Here is a 21,679-nt window from a genome sequence, read left to right as displayed (position 1 = left end):
TTTAGGTGAAGGACCAATTGAGTCTAATTGTATTTAGATAGATGCAGCTGTTACCTGACATCAGGTGATTGGAGCTGCAGATGAAGTAAACCAATTACTGTTTGATTTCAGTAGAGGATTAGTTATTTTATTCTGATTCTTAAATGGGAAGAGCTCAGGTTGCACAAGTGTGTAGCTAGGGAATTTCAAAACTGCTTGAATATTGAATTTATTTTTGTAAAGCAGATCCCCAGAAAAGCATGGAAGTTGAAATTGAATCAGTTCTGCAGGAGCGGATAATGGTTTTGGATGGAGGCATGGGTACCATGATCCAGCAATACGCCCTGTCAGAAGAGGATTTCCGAGGGCAAGAATTTAAAGATCATTCCAGGCCTTTGAAAGGCAATAATGACCTCCTCAGTATAACTCAACCTAATATAATCTGTGACATACACAAGGTAAGTGGTTCTGATTTCTGTCTCTTGACTAGAGAAGGAAGGATAATTTGGCCTCTGTGTTCCCCTTTTCCGTGCCACAGGCTTGCTGGCTCTCCTGTGTCTTCTGGGGATAGGGAAGAGAGTGCTAGGTAACCATGTGAAAAAGAATGAGCAGATTTGACTGTTCTGGTTGTGTGAGCACAGCATTCGTGTCTTGGTTCCTGATGTCACCCAGGCAGTGTTGGTCTTAAATCCCTTTTTGACTTGCATCCCTGATGCATTTCTATTAATTGTAGATTCTGAATTATTTAATTTTTCTTTCCTTTTCTCCTCCTCAACCAGCACTTGAAATGCATCTAAGTAGGACATATCTGTATTCTAGATGCGTGTTTCTATAATTGTGTATTAGAGAGCTGTTAAATGTGGCAGCCTGAAGCAGGCCTTTCCATAGTTAATGAGTATATGGGCTTCCTAATGAGTGTATGTACTTCCATATTCTTGGTTTTTCCCTGGAATATTAATGTGTGGCCCAGGGAATAAAACAGTCTAGGGTTGATCGTTAGAAATTTGCAAACAGATTTCATTATCTTCCTATCTTCAATTAGACTTTAAAAAACAATTTTCTAAGCCTTGTATTTCTTGAGTTGCGGACATTTGTAGGTTGTACTGTAATAATTGTAACGTTGAATAGCATTTCAGATAGTTGATATTCAGTTGAAGCCTCGCAGCTGTTCTGTGTTTTTCCAATTATTTATTAAAAAGATCTGCATTTCATTGATTAGAATCATAACTGGCTTACATTTGTTAAACTTGGTATGTAATCTGTATTTTTATATTTACATTCTAACTGTCATTCTTTGTTTTTTAAGAATGATGAGTTGGAAAGAACCAGTCTTCGACCTATAAAAATTTAAGGAGGAGATATCTGTAGACTGAGTTCAGTCCCTAGATGATCAACTGAGCTGTACTGGTTGTGAACCTTGGAATTTATAATAGCTTGTGGTTTTAATTGAGTAAGCTGGTTTAACAGTTGAATTTTGCAGGTTTAGCAGAGCAATAGTGATGTGACTTTAGAATGAATGTATTGAGTCAAAACAAGTAGCCTGCTATCATGCCTCCAATGGCCAGTTGTAGTGCTTTAGGAAGAGTGTAAGAAAGAACAAGTCTGTGGTGGTCCCCATGCCTGCAGCAACTTTTGGGTCAGGTGCTTTCTGAGCCACGGGTGGTGACTTCATATTTTATAGCTACCAGTGGTTATTTCTTCTGCTATTTGGACAGAACTTGAAATAATAGATGAAAATATTTCTACACAGTAAATGTAACCCCACTATAGGTATGGTGGTTGGTTTGTTGTTTTGTTTGTTTTGTTGTTTTTTTTTAATGGCCCAGTGAGTCACATCTCACAGATACCAGTAACTTGAAAAGTAAATGTTAGCTGTACCTTGTCTGGCAAAGTAAGATTCAGTGGTAAGAGAGGTGATGTATTTTCAAAGGCAAAAATTATCTTCCTGCTTTGAGCATATTATTTCCTTATGTGGTAGTAGACAGTAAAGTTGAAGGGCTTTTGCTAAAACTTGAGATCTGAACTAAACAAAAGCTAGTACAAAGCTGTACACATTTAACATCTTTCTTCAGTCTAGATGATTTTCAGAAACTTCATTATTTGGTTATTAGTGTACATGTAAGAACTTGTATGTTCCCATGTAGCTATTTATAGGTATTTCCATATGTATCCAGGAGGAGTTGAGAGAAAGCATATTAGTCTGCAGCAAAACATGTTTTAAAGCAAATTTAATTATTTTCTGCGGTTGTTTGCATCAAGACTTTATTTGCCCTGTTCAACCTGCTGAGTTCATCTGCTTCTTATAGGAAAATCTGAGTGGTTTACGTTTAATGGCCATGTGAGTATTTTTGACTTACTAGCACTTCAAATGTCTTAATTTAATTGAATATGCAGGGGTTACCTAAGGGTTAACCTGATCAAGATGAGGAGTTAGGGACGGAGGAGGGCAACTGATAGAGGTTATAAAAACTCAGACTAGAATCTGCAAAAACACTTCAGTTTGCATTGATTTCAGTTTACTTCAGTGGGAGTTAGACAAACAAAATGGAGCAGAAAGCTTAATTGTTTTGTGAATCTGGGCCATTAGTTAAACTTTAAATGTGATCTGCACAAAATATAATTCTACTAAGCTTGTATTCTGTCTCAGTGTGCTCTTGTGCTGTACAGCTCCCTTTAGAATGTTTAAATTTTCTAATCCTCTGTTGTTGTTTAACTGGTGCCTTTTCTGAGTCTGCCCACAGCAGCCCTTGCTTGCTCATGGCAATTGGACTAGGTCCAACTGTGTCGCTGTGCAAAAATCTAGAATGTGCTCCAGGTGCTGGACTCAGATGGAGGTGACTCTGTGAATGTCACCTGTTAATAGAAAGTGTGGCTGACACTAAAACTCTGAAAATAGGTTACATGGAACATGTCTATTGCTTTGGCCCTGTGCCTTTGAGTAAGGCCTTCAGAATTTGATCTGCTTTGAATTAGGAGATGATTTGTGACTTTTTGTCAACTGAGTGAGACAAAGCAGTTGGGTTGCTTTCATTCCATGTCTCGGTTCTGGAGGTCTTGGAGTTTTTTTCTTTCCTGTCTTGCAGGAATACTTGCTGTCAGGTGCTGACATCATCGAAACTAACACTTTCAGCAGCACCCGAGTTGCACAAGCTGACTATGGCCTTGAGCATTTGGTAAGAATGTTAAACTATTTACATATTAGAATATTAATCAAAATTTTTGTCTTAGCAGCCAAGATTAGCTCAGTCCTAGAGTCCATTGGTATCATGTTTGACTGCATGCTGCCTCTTGAGCCATGTGATGGGGTTGTAGCTCATTTCCGCTGCTGGGGACAATTGTACTTTCTGTGTGTGACAGTCGTAGTGTACCTCTTGTTGATGAAAGCACAGGCAATAATAATTTGTCCTAGATTTTGTTTGAGCATTCACAGAATGTCTCAGTTCTGTGAACAGGGGTATTTTAGTTCAGTCCTTCCAACTTATCAGATGCCACAATGGAGGTGCTTTTTTGCTGGATGTTATTTGTATGTTGTTTGTGCTGGTCTATGTGTAAGTCCTTTCAAGATTGCATTTGTAATGACTATTCTGTGTTACATGTTGTTTTGAGAATTTGAGAAATATGTGAAAGAAAATACTTGGAAATATGCTACTTGAATAAAAAGTGAATTTAAAAGTAGGTTAATTCTGTCCTCAAAGTCCTGTTCTTCAGCTTCTGTTGACTTAAGCAGGATTTAATTACTACCTTACAGAATGATATTTTACGATTAGCAGCTGTAGGCTGGGGCATACGTGGGATGAGACCTGCCATGTAACTGTCTTGCTGAGATCTATAAAGCTGTTCCTTTTGAAGTTTTGTAATAGTGCTTATATGTACTTGTATGGCTTAGGGAGCCTTCGGAGTGTACTGCAAGCTACTGAATGGAAGTGTTGTGTTTCTTTGAGGATAAGTTATGCTGTACTGAACTAAAGGTTACTCACTAATTTTCTGCAATTGTTCTAGGCGTATCGGTTAAACAGAGTCTCTGCACACGTGGCCAGAAAAGCAGCAGATGATGTAGCTGCTCAGACAGGTAAGCAATATTTATTTTAATTTCATATTCATTTGTGGTTTTGACTGTCTTGCTACAATCTTTGAAGTGTTGCTAACTAGAGGATAGCTTGATGTTGACATCACAGGGACATAACTTGCAGACATGCACACTTCTCATTTTAGGCACAGTAGCAATTTCACATCTCTATTCATATCACGCTAATTTCAGCATGTCTGCAGGATCTAGTCCTTAGTGTGTTCTCCAGAATGGCTGTCCTGTGCCTGCCTGTTTTAGACTGCAGGCGATAACCGTCTTCCAGATGTGTTTTAGAGAAACCAAATTCAGCAAGGACTGTTATAAGTTACTAAGGTTTGTATGGCACAAGTCTTTGTACTACAGAATTAGGATAGCTGGTTGTAGGTAAATGTGGATTTCCAGTTACTCCTAGTGTAAGTCTCGTGGTTTGACTTTACTCAGCAGCTACTGGAAAGTGCTTATTAGTATGTGACCGTCATCTGTAAATGTGCAGTCTTTTACCTTCCAGGCTTTATGTGAGAGGGTGATAGCTCATTTGCACTGCAGCAGACAATGCTGTCTTTCAAAGCTTATTTAATTTCCTCTTGTATTCTGGCATCAAACTGTATTTCAAGCTAACAGTGCTGTTGCTGCTGTCCAGATAACACCTTACTGGTGTGATTCATAGTATGCAATAAAAAATGTAAGATTTGAAATATGCTTTTAAAAAAAAAAAGTGTGGTGTTTTTTTTTTTTTTTGTAAACACGTGCCAGAATATTCCAATCAGGTTATCTAGTGAAAAATGCCAGGACAGTTCTATGCTGTGCATTTGCAGTAATTGAATGAAGCTTCCTGTGCAGAGACAAATGATACTTAGAAGAAAAATTAACTGAGCCAATTGCTTTTTTTGTAGATGTTCTTCTGTGTCGTGTGTATACACTGAACATCTTGTTGGATAGGATTAAAACAAAAAAGTCAGTTGTGCTGGGTAATCTTGTGCTGATCAAACTCTTGATTTGAGACAGGAGTTTCCTGTTTTATAGTTCTTAATCCCTGAAATGTGTGTCTTTGTGTACTTGGAGGTTTTTTACATTGACGTGGCTGTCATTGGTTTTTTGGTGGGTTTTTTTGGTTGGGTTTTTTTTCCCCCTCTGTGTCTTGGTTTAGGAATTAGGAGATATGTTGCTGGAGCCATGGGTCCAACAAACAGGACACTCTCTGTGTCACCATCTGTGGAGAGACCAGATTACAGGAACATAAGTAAGTATTTATAATCATCAAGTTATGTAACTTAGGTGATGGTTTTGAAAGAGATACCTCCAGATGAAATTAACATCATTCCTGTTTTATAGCTTTTGATGAACTGGTTGAAGCCTATAAGGAGCAAGCCAAAGGACTTTTGGATGGAGGAGTTGATATCTTGTTAGTGGAAACTGTATTTGATACAGCCAATGCCAAGGTGAGACACCTGGAAAAAAAATACTCAGTAATATAAGTAGTTGGTGTACTACCTAAGGAAATTCAACATCGTACTTCTAAGAGCTACCAGCTACTGTTTACTAAATACATGAAAAGACTCTTCAGTTCATAACAAACAGGTAGAATGTAAGGAGATTATTTTTAATCAGCCTTTTCCAGAGTTTTCCTTTGCCTTTTAATGTGTGCCGTTCATATCTTTCTGACTTTCTGTGCCAGCTGTCCTCTTATTCCCAGAAGCTCTGCTGTATTGCAAAACATCTCCAAATGCATCTGATGTTTGTATTGTTTAGCATAAGCATGTCTGTCCAAAGGATGCTTGTGATGCACACTGCAGAGGGAATGTCCAGTGTATCTGATTACAGGCATGGGAAGGCTTGTGAGACAGTCATGTTAAGATGTAGGTTTTTGGGAACTCTGACACTCTGTCACCATCTTTAAAAAAGAATAATTGGGAGTAGAGGATTAGAAGGGTAAAATAGGAGGAATAAACTGTTGAAATATGACACATTTAATGTGATTTTTACAACTCCTTCTTTATGTAATAATTGCTCAGCGGAGGCAGTGGAGTTGTTAGGGCGCTTAAAACTGTCTTGCAATTTTACATGGAAAAGTCTGGCTGGGTATGCACACAGCGTTTCTTTAGGCTTTTGCTGCCAGCTGATTAACGTGTGCAGTGGCATGACTTGCCCTTTGCAGATTGGACCAGTCATCATGGGAGTTTGGCTAGGATCCTGTAGGCTTAACATAGTACTGAGCTCATGTTTACATGCAACTTTCTTGCCCTAGGGACGCAGGAAATTTTAAGGACCTTCGAAGGGGTCACTGCAGTCCTTACTGTTAAAATTTGTGGTGGTTAGAATCCTTTGCAAACTGCATGTCTGAACAGATTCAAGGGCAGTGAATGTGTATTGAGAACAGTACATACAACCATGTTTGGGGTGGAGGTTGTGCTGCAGATGTGAGGGAGAAGTACATGCTGATGTGATTTGGATTTCAGAGTAATCTTGGTCTTATTTGGTTACCCTATGGTACTTCTTTTCTACTTGTTACCAAAATGTGTTTTTGAATATCTGGAAGATTTTAAAGCTAAGGGTAAAACCTCTTGAGTATAGTAAGTTCTGCCAGGCCATATGAGGTAGCAAGTTGCATAAACAGCCATAAAAAAATACATTAAAAAAAAGCCCAAAAACAAACCCAAAGGAGCAAACCCACACAAAAAAAGAAAACCCAACAAACTGAAGAACTCCTGAAACATCCATTAATATTTTGCAACTTATTCTTCTATAGGCAGCTCTTTTTGCACTCCAGACGTTGTTTGAAGAAGAGTATGCTCCCCGACCCATATTTGTAAGTGTATATTATTTATTTAATATTTTACATATACTTAAGCTTGATTTGTGAACTAGCTGAGATGGCAGTTGATAAACGTGTTTGAAATGAAGGAAATAAGTGTCTTGGAAATGTACTTTGTTCATATAATTGTGAAAGGAAAAACTCTTATGTGAAGAGCTTTATGAAAGCAGCCTTGGGTAGCTCTGTCCAGCTTATCACTCTGAAGACTAAGGAATGACTTCATTCCAGTGTGTATTCATTCTGTATATTTCCACAGGAAAAGGTCTGATGATGATTTTTCAGGCTTGGTGTCTTAAGGGTAATAAGAACCAGTGCTTCAAGGATGAAATTAAGCAAATTCTGCCATATTTTCAAGTAGAATATGAGTGACTATTTAAAGTCAGAAAAGGTCTGTCTAACTCCATATTCTTTCTCTGACACGTCTTTTTCTGACAGGGGGCAGTCATGAATGTGTAGGAATGAATATAGAAAAAGAATAAGCTTGTTTTGAAAGTTCTGATGTATTCTTCCAGTTTTCTGCACTTTGCAGTCCAGGCTTTCTGATCGGCAGTTTGTATCTGCTTGTACCCTTTTGTTGAATGTGTTTACTCCTTCCTTGAATCTATGTTCAAACCTGTATGCGACCTAGGCATCCACAAAATAATCTGTCAGTAACTTTCACAGCTGATGAATGTGCTGGTTTGAAAGTTTGCTTACTTTCGGACTTTCCACCTGATAACTACTTTTGTGTCTTGCCGTTTGTCTTTTGAAAGTCACAGTGAGCAGCTGTTCCACGTTCCCTTTGCTGCATAGTCATGGCATTTATAGTCCTCTGTGAAAACCTCCTTTAGTCATCTTTTTCATCCTGAAGAGTCCTTGTCTATTTAGCTGCTCCATACTGTTCATTCATTATTCTTGTCACCTCTTTGTTTTTCACTTCCTTGAGTCAGAGGGGAATTAGAATAGCATACAGCAGTCAAAGTACAGACATCAGGGATTTGTATGACAGCCTAGTGATGTTCTCTGCCTTGTCCATTTCTTTCTTTGTAGTTCCTGATGTTTTACTTTACTGCTAGTGAGCTTTGAAATTGCATTCATAAAACTTTCTTTTGTTATTCGGATTAGTTTCTTGAGCAGTAAAGACTAGTTTGTAGGTGTCATTATGTAGAATTTTTCCGGTGTGTACAACTTTGATTCGCTACTTGATGAGCAATGAGTTTCTACTTTTTTATCATTCAAGTCAGTTAGCATTGACAGTTTTCTGATTACATGGTGTTGACTTTTTGTCCTCATTGTCCTGAGTGGAGTGGTCAGTGAGCTTGGTTGCCTCCTTCTCTGGTCCCTTTCCAGTTCAGTTATGTTGAGAAGTACAACCCTTAGCACAGCTCTCTCTAGGATTCCACTGGTTGCCTCCCTTGACTGAGTAGTTTGAAGGAAAGCAGCATCAATGTTAAAGCATGTTTTGGAGTAAATAATGGGTTTACCTTTGCATGGAGTCTTCTAAACTCATTCTGTCTTCTGGAATAAAGATTTGTAGACTTGGGAAAGCTTTCCTGGCTCATTCAAATGCCTCCTGAATTCTCAACTTTGTAGTTGTTTGTTGGAGGTCAAGGCATTATTTATTATTTGCACATCTCTCTCTGTATAGTACTAAAGAGGTATGATTATGCAGGTTAAGACTTTTATCTCCACTATGAAGTTGCAACATCTGATGTTCCCTCGTGGCAAAAGGAGTAACTGGTTTTTAAGGCCAGCCCCCCGTCTCCTGCCCTCCTACCCTCCAACCACCACCCACCACCAAACAACCTAATAGCAGTCCTGAGACCTGAAATAACATAAAGGGGGAGGTAGGGACCATGAGGAGGATAGGAGAGGAGCAGTGACTGCTGATAGCTGCCTAAACAGGTAACCCTGCAGATTGGTTCTGAGGCCATCATCAGAATGATACCATGGTACTAGTGCTACCTTGCTGCTGAATGGTTCATGGTAGTTTTCTCTCTTTCCTTCCCCCCCACCCCCCCACCTCCCCCTTTTTTTTTTTTTTTTTTCCCCTCTCCCCTGAGGAGGGGGGAGAGGGAAAGAACACTGGTCAAAGGTTTGCCTTTTCCCTAGGTAAATATTTAAATGCTTATGGGGAGGAAAGAGTTTAATTTTTCTGTTTGGGTTGAGCCTCATCACTTTGAGTGGAGCACAGGTCCTGCTGCTTTGACTTAGCAGTTCAGCCATTTAAATTCTTGGTTTTATTGTTAATTTAATTCTTTTCTTTTCTCTATGTTCAACTGGTATTTAGGTTTCTGGAACCATTGTGGATAAGAGTGGGCGTACCCTCTCAGGCCAGACAGGAGAGGCATTTGTCATTAGTGTTTCCCACAGTAAGCCACTTTGGTAAGGAAATGTATCTTTCTCTTTTAACTTAGTAAGTTAACTGTAGATTGTGATGCCTTTCTATTTTAACCCTTTGCTTGCAGCTAAATGGAAGCTATATTAACTGTGATCATATTTAATCACATGTATTGCTAGCATGTTTTGCTATCATTCCGTCAGCAGAAATTATGTTTCCAAAGAACGATGAATTTTTAAAACATTGCTCTAAATAATCCGGGGTTTTGTGTTTGCAACAGACACTGAAATAACAATTAGGTCAAAGAATTAAAAAAAAAAAAAAAAAAAAAAGTCTGAAACTGTAGTTTGCCATCTCCTACTGTCTCAGATTGTGCAAGGAGCTAACTCCTGGTGTGGGTAGGGCTTACATCTCTTTATTAGAGGGAAGCAGTGCCAGCTCAGTATGTTTCAGCGTGGCTTGAAAGAGCAAATGGTAGGATTTCATTCCAGTGTTCTTTCTACTAAACTGTTACAAAAATGTAACAGTTTTTCTCAAGGATGTGATTTGTTTTGAGGGCTCCTGATGCCTCCATTTACTTGCATTCTTTTCTTCCATCTTTCCTGATGCCTCCATTTACTTGCATCCAAAAAAGTTGAAGTATGAGACTTAAGAGCTGTGAAAATGCATAATATAGAAGATTTTGGTCATTGCGCAAGGGTTTGCGTGTTAATTTGAATACTATTCCCTGTTTCTCTATTCTTCTGTGTTTCTATGCCCTATTTTACCTCCTCCTTGCCTCCTCTTCCCTCTTTCTTCTTCCCCGTTTCTTTTCTCAGGTTGGTTCTTCACACAAAAACTTACACTGGAAATAGATGCTCTTTTCCTAGAACATTCTAACTTAAAACATTTAATTCACTGTTAGCAGTGCATGGCATGCACATTGTGACAAGCCATTGTTTGTTTTTACAAAAAAATTCCAGCTAAAACGCGCAATCTGTCATCTCGGTGACACAAAAGCAGAAGACTGCATTCACAGCTTTCCTGACTGCCCTTGAGGCTCCACTTTCCCAGACCAGACGGTGCTCCAGAAGTAACATATGGAGCCTCTTGGAACAGGGTGGTAGTTGACTCCTTCTCTCAGCATAACAGCCTAGTGATCCATATTTGGCATGAGTCTGTCTCAGATAATCTTGCTCATAACTCTCTTGCCTCTGAAGAGGAGAGAAGGGTACTGGAGCAGAAATCAAGAATTTATTAAACCATATTTCATAAAAGCTATTTTATGGGTCTGAATGCTTAGGGCCTGTTTCTCATTTATACGAAGGCTACTATACAGCACTGTGGCAGAAGGGTTTTGATTGTGGGAGCAGATTGCATTTAATGTTGTTTCTGTTGCCAAATTGGTACAGAGTGGCTTTACCGTTGTGAAAAATCTGATTAATAGTAGTAACCTAGCGATCATGTTATACATGTTCACATGTTTCCATTTGGGTTTTGTATATCCTATTTAGGGTGATGTGTTGTCCTTAAGTCAGTTTGGTTTGGAGACCCCCTAAAAAGTGTGGGCTTTGTGTCCAGTTGATACAGGTAGTAGCTGAGAAACTTGTAAACTGTGCTTAGCAAGTGGTAAAAGATGTGTGGCAAGCTGCTCCCTATGAGAAGTGCTCAGATGTGGCATGAGTTCCCTTCGTGTTGTTTCGGATCCTGTGATTGTTTCTACTGTGGTAGCATTAAGATGACATACGCTGAGTTTAGGGCCCTAATGTGGTGTTTCTTCTCATCCCAAGGTCACTCTGATGCCTTAGCTTTCACAGGAGCGGATGTGTGACTGCTACGAAGAAATAAGCAAGGGAGAGAGGTGATGTTTAAGATGAGGGTGTGATGATTATTACACTAGGGTAGCAGTGATAGTGTACCAGGAATCTGGTTCAAGGCTGCTGGCTTTTAAGTCATGTTTAACAGTTTGCTTTTTTCATATTTTTTCTTTCATGATGCTGTTGAGTGCTGTGGGGAAATGAGACTGGCCACAGAAGCTACTTTTTGTTTCTGAATGAATGTGCATGTCTGTGCTTAGTTTGACTTGGCAGTTTTGAAACAGGTAAAGCTTGGATGGTGTCATGCTCATAGATATATTTCTCAGCAACTCATGTAGTGAGTAATCATTCAGGCATTCTGGAGGGCCAGTACCCACTAAGTCAAGTGAGAACGTCAAGAAGTGCTTGTTTGCTGAGTATACTGGCCGCTTTTACAGTATCTCTCTGGTAAGGTGTGTTAAAGAGAGTGACAGGCGAGTTTTGTACTTGGAACCAGAGATGGATGTTAAATGTGGAAGAGATGAAGCTGTCTCATATAGGAGTAGAGCTTAAAAAGAGGTTGTGGGGAGTATGAGCTGGAAGCTTGTAAACTGAATGACTTAACAGTAGGAAATATATTGCATTCATCTGTATTTGATAATGAAATCTTGTTAACCATTCTTATCTTGCTTTGCTCGAAAATCCTGAGGGATGAGTCCCCACTTTGAAATAAACTGCAGAACTTCATTGCTATAATTAATTGTGTATTCCCTGTGCATGCTGTTTGTATCCAGGGGATCTGTATGAAGGGTCTAAATGTATGTAAACACTGTATCGGGAAATGAGAATAAAAGCGTTCTTTTCAAGTTCTTCTGTTTAAATATAATGGCCTATATGAGATGCAGTAGAAGAAGCACTTCAAAAGTAGAGTTGGCTGTTTGTAGAAACAAACATGCATGCCCAGCCCCCAAAAACCCAAACACCCCTAAGTTATTGGAAGAAGGGGTTTGTGTATTGTTTGGTCTTGGTATGTGGCTCTCTCAAGGTTTGCCATTCTGTCCAACAAGTGAATCTGGCTGCAAGCATTTACTGCTGCTACTTGTGCAGTTACCAAGCCCCTGCCTACTCCTTGGAAACAGCAGAAAAGTAAAAAATCATTTTGTGCTCCCAGTCCTGTGCAACGCTTTATTGCTTTTGACCTCTGGGAGACTAAGTGGGCATACATGCACTTTATTAACTTAGCTACTTCTGAGGCAGCCTCTGTGGCTCAGTTAGTTGGGAGATGTGGCTGTTATCCATTCCTGTTTCAGTGGGTTAGCTTGCATCCTCTTTGAGACCGTTATTCCAGGAAAGGAGAAAGCTTTTTTACATCTTCTGTTCCAGCAGCACTGTGAGCACCTCTTGAGTTTTGCAGTACTCGTAAGATGGTTTCTAGAATGGTGCAGAGAGATCAGGAAACACGTTTAAAAGATCTCTTACATACTTTCTGAAGGAGAAATTTCTGTTTTTAATATCAGTGTAGAGATTTTGAGTGCAAGTCACATTTTATGTATCTGTCATTGAATGAGAGAAAACATGCTTGTACCTCACATGCTGGTAAAATTGTTTGAGAAGCTTATTCATGTAAAAATACTTCTGCTGTAGTGCTGTCTGTTACTAAGAAGTAGCAGATTCAGTTGCCCAAGCTTAGTGCTGCCATGATGCATCTTGGGGGAGGCACTTGGTTTCTGCCAAGGTTGACATGATTTGTGTATAATTTTAAAAGAAAATGATGAGTTAGCGGCTTGAAACAGGTCTTGCTTTTTCAACCTTTTTTGTACTTCTTCCTGTAGCACAAGGCTCCTTTCCAGTCTGTCATTCTTACTCCACTTGCTTTCTCTCTTACCTAGAAAATACAGAGCCATTGCGTTGCTGTAGTTGCTGTCAAAATGCTGCCACTTTCCTCCTGGATTTTGAAATGAAATCTTGATTTACTGTTCCCGGTTCAATTCAGTCCAGTCCCCTTCTGCCTTGCACTTTTCTTCTACCCAAGGGTTCTTCTTTGGCACAGTCCTGCTGTATTGATGATGATGGTTAAAGAAATTGGAGATCAGGTTGTTTTTTTGTTGTAGATGATTGCGGGAGTTAGCAGTTGCCAGCACTAACATTCATCTGTTCTGTGTGTAAAAGGAGTTTTGACCTCAAAATAATTTTTGAAAATTTATTTTCCAGTATCGGCTTAAATTGTGCTTTAGGGGCAGTTGAAATGCGACCGTTCATTGAAACAATTGGAAAATGTACAACAGCCTACATCATCTGTTACCCCAATGCAGGTGTGTTGGTGCACATGTTTGTGTGCTTACAGGCAGATTAAATGTAACAAAACCGTTCTATCTCATTAGCAATAATAGAGTTGAATTAGCTTGAAAACATGATTGTTTTTACTATTAAAAAGAGATTAAGAATATTTTAACTGCTGAAAATAACTGTTCTTAGTTCTGTGATAGTGAACCCAGAATGCTCTCTTGCATAATTAAAAATCTATTGAGTAATGATTGCAAGGGTGATGAGGCATTTTAGTCCTCATACAACTGTAGCTACTTTACATATGTATTCTGTGGAATTTAATTCTGTTCTTGTGGGCTTTAAACAAATTGTAATACTAGAAAAATTATGTTTCAAGGTCTTCCCAATACTTTTGGTGGTTATGATGAAACTCCAGAAGTGACTGCCAAGCATATAAAGGTATGAAATATTTCCCATGACTGTGTCATATCTGACGTACTAGTGGACAAGAATTCTTTGCTTGTTTTTTATGCGTATGTGTTACAGTACTGTGGGTTTTTTGTGTTTTTTTTTCCCCTCAGATGGCTCTGTATGTCATTTGGATTGTTTATATTGTGTGTATAGGAACCACTGATGGTGGCATTCCAGTGCAGGGTGTCCTTCCACATGCCACTTGATCTGTGTAAGACAGAACTGTGTGGCTGGAGCTGCAGTGTGTCAGCGAGACCACAGTATCTGCTGCATGTTAATTCCCTTTTATAATACAGTATGACTAGTCTTTGATACTCATCCAAGTTTTCGTCTGGGGCTTCAGTATAAAATAGGCCAGTTTCAAATGTAGTTTCCTAAAATTAGGTGTTGAAATTGCTGGTTAGCCTTGGGAATCCATGTCTCAAAACAAATCCTAAAGAGAAGAAATAGTACTGATTGTTTTATAATTTAATTTTTTTTCTTGCGATCCCCCTGAATTGCTTAACATATGGAGAAAAAAAAAAATCTAAAAAGATACATTTATATATAAAAGATACCTTTATTAAATTGAAACAAAATTCTTTCCCTCCCTTTTACAGAATTTTGCTTTGGATGGTTTGGTCAACATAGTTGGAGGTTGCTGTGGTACCACACCAGCACATATCAGGTACCTCATGAGCTACAACTTTAGGTGCACTGGGCAGTAAATTAAGTGTTGCTTCTGTGCAATATTCCATGGCTTGCCTTAGAGTTTCCTGAAAAGATGGATCACTTGAATGTCTATAGCAGCAATATATGGAGTAGAAATAACTTGGCTTTCATAGCCTTGTGTATCATGAAGAATGAGCAGAGGCATGGTTCAAACAGGGATTATACCTCTGCTGTTTTGTCATCTAAAATTGTTTTGGAATTACCCTTCCCTCTTTTTACGGTTGGATAGAACAGACTTCCCATCTCTGCTCCCTTATGCCATATGGTCTTTCTTTTTCTGGCACTCTTAGCCACAAGGTGAAACATAAGGAAGGAAGGTGTGTGGATGTGGGGGGGAAATGTTTGAACAGGAGATCTGGGAATGCTGTACAGCTGGTGCTAGTCCTGGCCAATCAGAAGGAGCATTTCATATCTTTCTCACTGGCAGTAAGTCAGTGGAAAAATCTCCATCTTTCACCTGGGCTTGAAAGAGAAGGGGCCCTTGTGATTCATTTTTACCCTGATACAAACTGCAAAGATGTGGTATATGTGAACATGTAGAGGACAGCAGTGTGTCGCTGCTGACTGGAGCAAAGAGAAAGTGAACGTGAATACCATGAGTCATTCCAGCATCTGAGAAGCATGTCTCAGCATAGAACAGTGTTTGTCCTGTGGTGGTTTTTTTTCTGTTTGTTTGTTTCTACAATCATCAGCAATTGCTTAGCTCAGCAAATCACAAATACGGTAAGAGTCAGTGTGGTTGAGGACTGGTTCCGATATCCATCAATTATTCCATTGGCATAGTATCTCACGTTCAGTATTTGGTAAATCTTCAGCTTTCTACATTCCCTGCAAATAGCTGTGGTAGGATCTTCTGGGAGTATGTTTTTGCCTTTGGCCACACAAAGTGAAACTAGCTAATTAGTCTTGTCTGCTACAGGGCTAAATTGGAAATATAGCTATATGTCTAGTATATTCTGTTTGAGTCTTGTCTGGAGTGGTTTAATTTTAATCAAAACCTTTACTTTCCTCTTTCTGTAACTCAGGAAAATTGCCGAAGCTGTGAAATTCTGTAAGCCTCGTGTTCCACCTTCTCTCTCTCAAGGATACATGCTGCTGTCGGGTAAAATGGAGTGTAACAGTTTGAGCTTCATAACTCATGTAACCTTCCATTATAAATTTGTTTGCTGTTTTCTACTGATCAGAATGGCACTATGAGTTTCTGGTTCTACTTCAATCCAGCAAGCTTATGGATGTGTAACGAGATCTAAATCTTACTGCTTTGGCTAAAGGATTAATGGCACATTTTATTACAGTCTTGTATAATGTAACCAAGCCAGCATATTTTACTCCGCAAGTCTCAGACACTTTGTAATTGTGAGTGAGTGTCTTTATCCTCCCTTTGCAACAGGGGAGGGTCAAACACAGAGAGATCAGGTAATTTGACTACAGCTGATGGCAGAGCTGGGATGAGATCCTTGTTCACCTGCTGTGAGAGAGCTGCCTTATGTCGCCTCAGATCTCGATCCAGTCCTACTGGGACAGTGTTCCAGCAATACATCAAGGTCTAGAATGTCTTTTAGTTTAGCAAAGTCTGGATCTGTATGTTCCTCAGCCAGGCCTTGTTTTAAGCCTTTGGGCCATATATCCAAGTAAAACAGTACCCTCTTTTTGGTCTTTTTAATCTCAAAGTCAAATCAGTTTAGCATAAATTAAATAAAGCATGGTTGGCCTGTGGTTTTGTGCATTAGCTTATTCTGTTCTTCTGTAAGGTTTGTTTGCCTCTGAGTTGCCTGCTACCCAAGGGTCCCACTTGGCTTGTTTCTCTGAACTTGGGTACGTGGTTAAGAGCTGTCCTTGTTTGTCAGTCAATTCAGTGGTCTGCTTCTCTGATGGTGGTAGAGTCATGAGATAATGTAGCTGGAAGTCGAGAGAAGGTGTATATGTGCATACACAGATGCCCAAAGAATCGTAGCTTCACGACATTTTGTATAGGACAAATTGTTCTCTTTTGTGGGTCAGGTAAATTATTGACTGTAATTGAGGGAAGGATAGAAACCTTTGGCATATGTGTTGGAACTTATTTCATTGCATTTCTATGCTAGTTACTCATTAGATTTGTGCACATCATGATATGCTGAGAAATCACTATTCTTAAAGAGAGAAACACCTCTATTTCACAGTTTAGAAAAGGGATTTTGTATTTCTTACACAGTTTTTTCTTTTCTGTTTTTAAAAATATGTTGGAAAATATCTTTTTAAGGTCTGGAGCCATTCAGGATTGGGCCATACACCAACTTCGTTAATATTGGTGAACGCTGCAATGTTGCAGGATCACGGAAGTTTGCTAAACTCATCATGGCAGGCAACTATGAAGTATGCATTTTAACAATAATCTTTATAGCTGATGCTCTGATTTTTCATTGGTCCATTGCACTGTGTTATTAGTTGTTTGTTTTGCTGGCACAAACCACTATTCTACACCAGTTACAAGAGTGAGAAAACAAGAATTTAGTTTCTTACTGTTCTTTGTTTCTGTGCTTACCAGCTTCTAATACATTTGTGAGAAGTATTTTATAAGGGCTTTTTTTTTTCTTTTTCTGACAAGTATTACAGGAAACATGACTTTCCATTTTGAATTAAGTTACACAGCTGATGATGGTTTAGAAAATGTCCTGGTCTGTGCTGTATCTACGGGTGGATTTACAGAGGAGGGAGGAAGGAAAGTGGGTGTAATCCCTCCTTCCAACATGTGGGGTACATCTGACTTGGGATAGATTGTGGCACTGCAGCCCACACTCTTTCCCTCCCTTCTCCAATCCTGGTCAGTATTATGGCTGCATCTAATCTTTATATACTTTGATCACTGGCTCCAGCATGCTATGTGAGAGCTGCTGCAGAAAAAAGGTGCTTCAAAGGTAATTGCTTTGTTGAAACAGCTGCAGGGCAGAAATGAAAAGGCTGGAGAGCTCATTCTTTACTGGTGTAAATTGTTACTGTAACATTCAAACAAGTAGTAAAGTGACAGTTCTTGAGAGCTAAGACTCTGCCCCAGAGTATGCTCCGCTGTTCTAGTTGATGCAATCAAAATTAAAGCCTTAGTTTGTTTTTTAGGAAATCTGACTTTTAAACTCATGAAGCAGGTTTTAAAGTCATGAAGCAGGTTAGATCTATTTAAATAAAGAAAGCTTTAAACATAGGTCATTAGGGACGGTGGGCAACTAAAACCCTTTTTCTTTTTTGTCTTCTCATTCTGCAGAGTGACAAAAAAGAGAAAGTGAACAGACATAGATGTTCAGATAATTATGTGGGCTGGAGGGAGAGCTTTAGTATTTCCTTCTTAGCACTTGGTGATTATTCTGCAACTGGAAAAAATGTTGAACAACCTCAAAAAGTTAAGCACTCTGTGTTATGAAACAGCAGAGGTTGTGATGCAAGACCCTTATTTTGTACCATCACAGAGACTGTTCTCCTGTAATCTTGTGCAGTCAGAAATCCTTGTTGCCATGCAAATCTTAAGTCATTCAATTAAGCATATGACCAATTGTCTAAAATCAATGACACTATCAGCACATTAGGTCGCTGGTGTCATGGTTTTGTGAACAAATTAGTTATCAGTTGTGCCATACTAACAACTTTTGTATGTTGTACATCACAGACCGTTTCCTTATTCACTTATGGGATTTCTTAAGAATTTTTAAATTTTTGGTTGCATGCTTATTTTGGAGAAGTGAAATATTATCCTGAGAATGACTAGGCTTTTTTCTATTGATTGTTGTTTTGGTTTTTGACTTTCTTCTTTAGGAAGCCCTGAGTGTAGCCAAATTGCAAGTTGAGATGGGGGCCCAGGTTCTTGACATCAATATGGATGATGGGATGCTGGATGGCCCTGCTGCAATGACCAGATTCTGTAACTTGATTTCTTCAGAACCTGATATTGCGAAGGTTGTAATTGAGCCACTCCAAAGCACAATAAAGAACGTTTATTGAGTTGGAAATTGCCTTTCAGAAAATTTTGATATTGATGTATTTAGTAACCAGTTTAGGTGCTTAATAAGCAGATGTGGGTGTCCCCAAAGAGGTAAAGGTAATGTAATGAGGAAGGCCTTTGGGGCAAACAGAGGTTTAATATTCTCTATCTGATTGCAGCTAAATATATGCCAGTCCTTTTCATTGGCTAGTAAAGCTGAATGCAGGTTCCTTTTGCAGCACTTATGAGCCATAATCTGTCTATATACTGGCAGTGCATAATGGTGTTGCTTTCCACAAGACTTAAAATTGCTATGGATATAGGGTGGTTTTAAAAGATACTTCTGCAATGTGCATTCTCTTAAAATGAGTATCTAATTCAGAAACACAAGACAATACAGGGAGAAGTTGAGGTCTCTAAGATATGTGATGGAGTTGCCATAGAAGCTCTTAAGTTAAATTTGCTCTGAGTTTTGCATTTAAAGCAAAGTTAATCTACAGATGCCATCTGGAAACTTTTTATTCGTAAATGCTGATTAAAGTTGTGTGCATTTTTATGTCCAAATGGGCAAACAGCATGTGGAACTCTAATTCATAACTTGTATGTATTCCCCTGGCTTACTTCTCTGTTACTTACAGGTACCGTTATGCATTGACTCCTCAAATTTTTCAGTGATTGAAGCAGGTTTGAAATGTTGCCAAGGGAAATGCATTGTAAACAGCATCAGTCTGAAGGAAGGTGAAGACGACTTTTTGGAGAAAGCAAGGAAGATTAAGTTATATGGAGCAGCTGTGGTTGTCATGGCTTTTGATGAAATGGGGCAGGTGAGTGTTGCTTTAAAGGAGAGGTGTTTTTCTTCTGGAGTGCAAGGCTTTCTTACTCTTGTGCAAGACAAAGTTGTTCTGTTTCATTGACACAGGTGATTCAAAGAGGTCTATGTAGTCTTAGCAATAGTTTTGACCCTGATGTGAGCAGCATAAGAAAGGCTTATTTGTTTGAGGAATCCAAGTACTGCTCCAAGTGTAGCTCTGCTAGCACAAGGGCATGTCTCTTGTTATTCAGCCATGCTGAACTCTTCCTTCCTTCACAGATTTATTTATTTATTTATTTATTTATTTTTTTTTTTTTAGTTCAGAAACTGAGTTTTGCATGACAGTGGAATCTTTGTGGATTAACTTAGTTATGTCAAAAAACACATATTAAACTTTGCATAGGATGATGAAATGTTGGGGAACAAAATTGTTTTTAATGAGTTGAGTCAAAACTCCACATACAGGTGTGGTGATATTTTTAATACAAAATTCTTGCATATAATCCTCTTCTAATATTCGTGATGTTCAGACTCTCAGTCTTGAGTCACTGGAACTGTAAATGTTTTCTGGGGAGTTTATTTTTTGTGTTGTATGCAAGTTTCATGTCAGAATTCTTTTTCTCCACTAGGCAACAGAAACAGAAACCAAGATTGCAATCTGTTCCAGAGCTTATCACCTCCTTGTGGAAAAAGTGCACTTCAATCCAAATGATATAATATTTGACCCTAATATTTTAACCATAGGAACTGGAATGGAAGAACATAATCTGTATGCTATGAATTTTATTAATGCTACTAAAACTATAAAAGTGAGTTGTAAGCTTATTTTAACTTGAAGTATTTTGCTGAGTTTACTTAAGAACCCAAATCACCACAAAACAGAAAAATACTCCCCCCACCCCCAAACAACGACAACAAAACACTGCTGTAAAATGATATGCATTTTAAATTAGCAAGGGGGACTATTCCTCTGAAGTGCAGCCATTCCCCAATATTGCTGTATTTCCAATAGAAGAACTTCAAATAGTTCTATAAATATATTTCAATCTATTATCTCTACTGTAAATATACTATATTAATTAAATGAGGTAACGATCACATTCATATTCTAGGTAAAAGGACCTCTTTGAAGGTACGTGAAAGCTGCCTTTTTAAATTAATAAAACTTCCATTACTGTAGAAGGAATTTCTGCAGTAACCTCACTTTTTGTTTAGCCAAAATGTGTGTAAAGAAGTACAGCAGTGAAGAACCCCACCTAAATGCAGCCAAGGAAGCTGCACTATTGTGTTTTACAAGGCAACTTGATTGCTCTGGAGATGCTCTGTCAGTAGCAATCTGCGGCTTGAACACCCCACAGGCTATTTTGTCACCACAGGGCTTCTGGAAGGGAAGCTGCACCCTTGAGATTAGCTGCTCAGCTACAGCCTGCTCCTGAGATATGCAAGCAGGCAGGATGGCTGCTCCTGTTTCTGGAGGAGTGGGGGATGGAAGAGCCATAAGTAGGTCTGCATGGGGAAAATCTGGAATGCTGCTGTGGGAGGACTGATAATGTTTAGAATAGCACCTATGACTATGGAAACCACGGTAGTTGCTTACACATAACTAGGCTGGATCTTTCCTTTTACTTGTATCTTTTTTCTACAGAGATTTGAACTGCTTTTTATGAATTTGAGTAACCAGAAGAATCTGGAACAGGAAAGAGAAAAAGGGTGCATAGCCAATGCACTGCAGCTCAGGGGCCAACTGTTTTAAGGACTGATTGCTTTGCTTATGCTTCCTTTTTGGAAAGCACTTTTCTAAAAATCTGTGTGCAATTCTTATAGGAAACGCTGCCGGGAGCCAGGATAAGTGGAGGTCTTTCCAATCTGTCTTTCTCTTTTCGAGGAATGGATGCCATTCGAGAAGCAATGCATGGGGTGTTCCTTTACCACGCGATTAAGGTATGATGTACTTTTGGCTTCCATAGGTTTGCACTTGGCAGATGTGCAGTGTTATGTCTGACAGCCCTGGCTGGGGGATTCTGTATGGTGTTTTTCAGTATGGCATGGACATGGGGATTGTGAATGCTGGGAATCTGCCAGTGTATGATGATATCCACAAGGAATTGCTACAGCTGTGTGAGAATCTAATCTGGAACAAAGATCCTGATGCGACAGAGAAACTTCTACATTATGCTCAGGTAACTTCCAATTTTAAGCTTTGAATAGTAGTTAGCTTAGCACCTGGGCTTTAACACATCCCTGCTGATGATAGGTAGAACAGCCTATAAACTGCACGTGTCAAACAGCGTGTGTTAGAAGTTACTAATGATGCTAAAAGTGGTTTAGTTACTAATCTAGAATAAAATGTGAACTCTGTGATAGATTGGGCCTCTCCAATTTCATAGGTGCTTTGAAAGATCCTGTACCAGAGTTTTTCATATGCTTCAGGAGACCAAGCTGCATAGGTGTTAGGTTTTTTTTTTTTAAAAAAAAACAAGCCCCAAACCAATAAGAAACAAAAAAATCCCAACCAAACTC

At 39.0% G+C, this 21,679-nt stretch overlaps 2 protein-coding genes across 2 annotated transcripts in view; both read left to right on the top strand.

Moving 5' to 3' along the window:
• The window catches only part of ACTN2 (actinin alpha 2), a 396,531-nt gene that overhangs the window by 92,145 nt on the left and 282,707 nt on the right, over positions 1–21,679 (top strand). The gene's annotated exons all lie outside the window — the stretch shown is intronic.
• Positions 1–21,679, top strand: part of MTR (5-methyltetrahydrofolate-homocysteine methyltransferase) — a 53,033-nt gene that overhangs the window by 5,675 nt on the left and 25,679 nt on the right. Inside the window, exons 2-18 of the mRNA XM_049830602.1 lie at positions 226–437; positions 3,063–3,152; positions 3,979–4,048; positions 5,193–5,285; positions 5,378–5,484; positions 6,792–6,851; positions 9,127–9,221; positions 13,164–13,264; positions 13,615–13,676; positions 14,288–14,355; positions 15,425–15,501; positions 16,642–16,754; positions 18,183–18,323; positions 18,987–19,172; positions 19,789–19,968; positions 20,984–21,100; positions 21,199–21,339. Coding sequence (XP_049686559.1) covers positions 226–437; positions 3,063–3,152; positions 3,979–4,048; positions 5,193–5,285; positions 5,378–5,484; positions 6,792–6,851; positions 9,127–9,221; positions 13,164–13,264; positions 13,615–13,676; positions 14,288–14,355; positions 15,425–15,501; positions 16,642–16,754; positions 18,183–18,323; positions 18,987–19,172; positions 19,789–19,968; positions 20,984–21,100; positions 21,199–21,339 — 1,913 coding nt within the window. The remainder of the gene's footprint in view (positions 1–225; positions 438–3,062; positions 3,153–3,978; positions 4,049–5,192; positions 5,286–5,377; positions 5,485–6,791; positions 6,852–9,126; positions 9,222–13,163; positions 13,265–13,614; positions 13,677–14,287; positions 14,356–15,424; positions 15,502–16,641; positions 16,755–18,182; positions 18,324–18,986; positions 19,173–19,788; positions 19,969–20,983; positions 21,101–21,198; positions 21,340–21,679) is intronic.

This window comes from Accipiter gentilis, chromosome 28 (assembly GCF_929443795.1).
Source record: "Accipiter gentilis chromosome 28, bAccGen1.1, whole genome shotgun sequence".
In the NCBI taxonomy this organism is placed as follows: domain Eukaryota; kingdom Metazoa; phylum Chordata; class Aves; order Accipitriformes; family Accipitridae; genus Astur; species Astur gentilis.
This window is presented reverse-complemented; position numbering and strand designations above follow the sequence as displayed.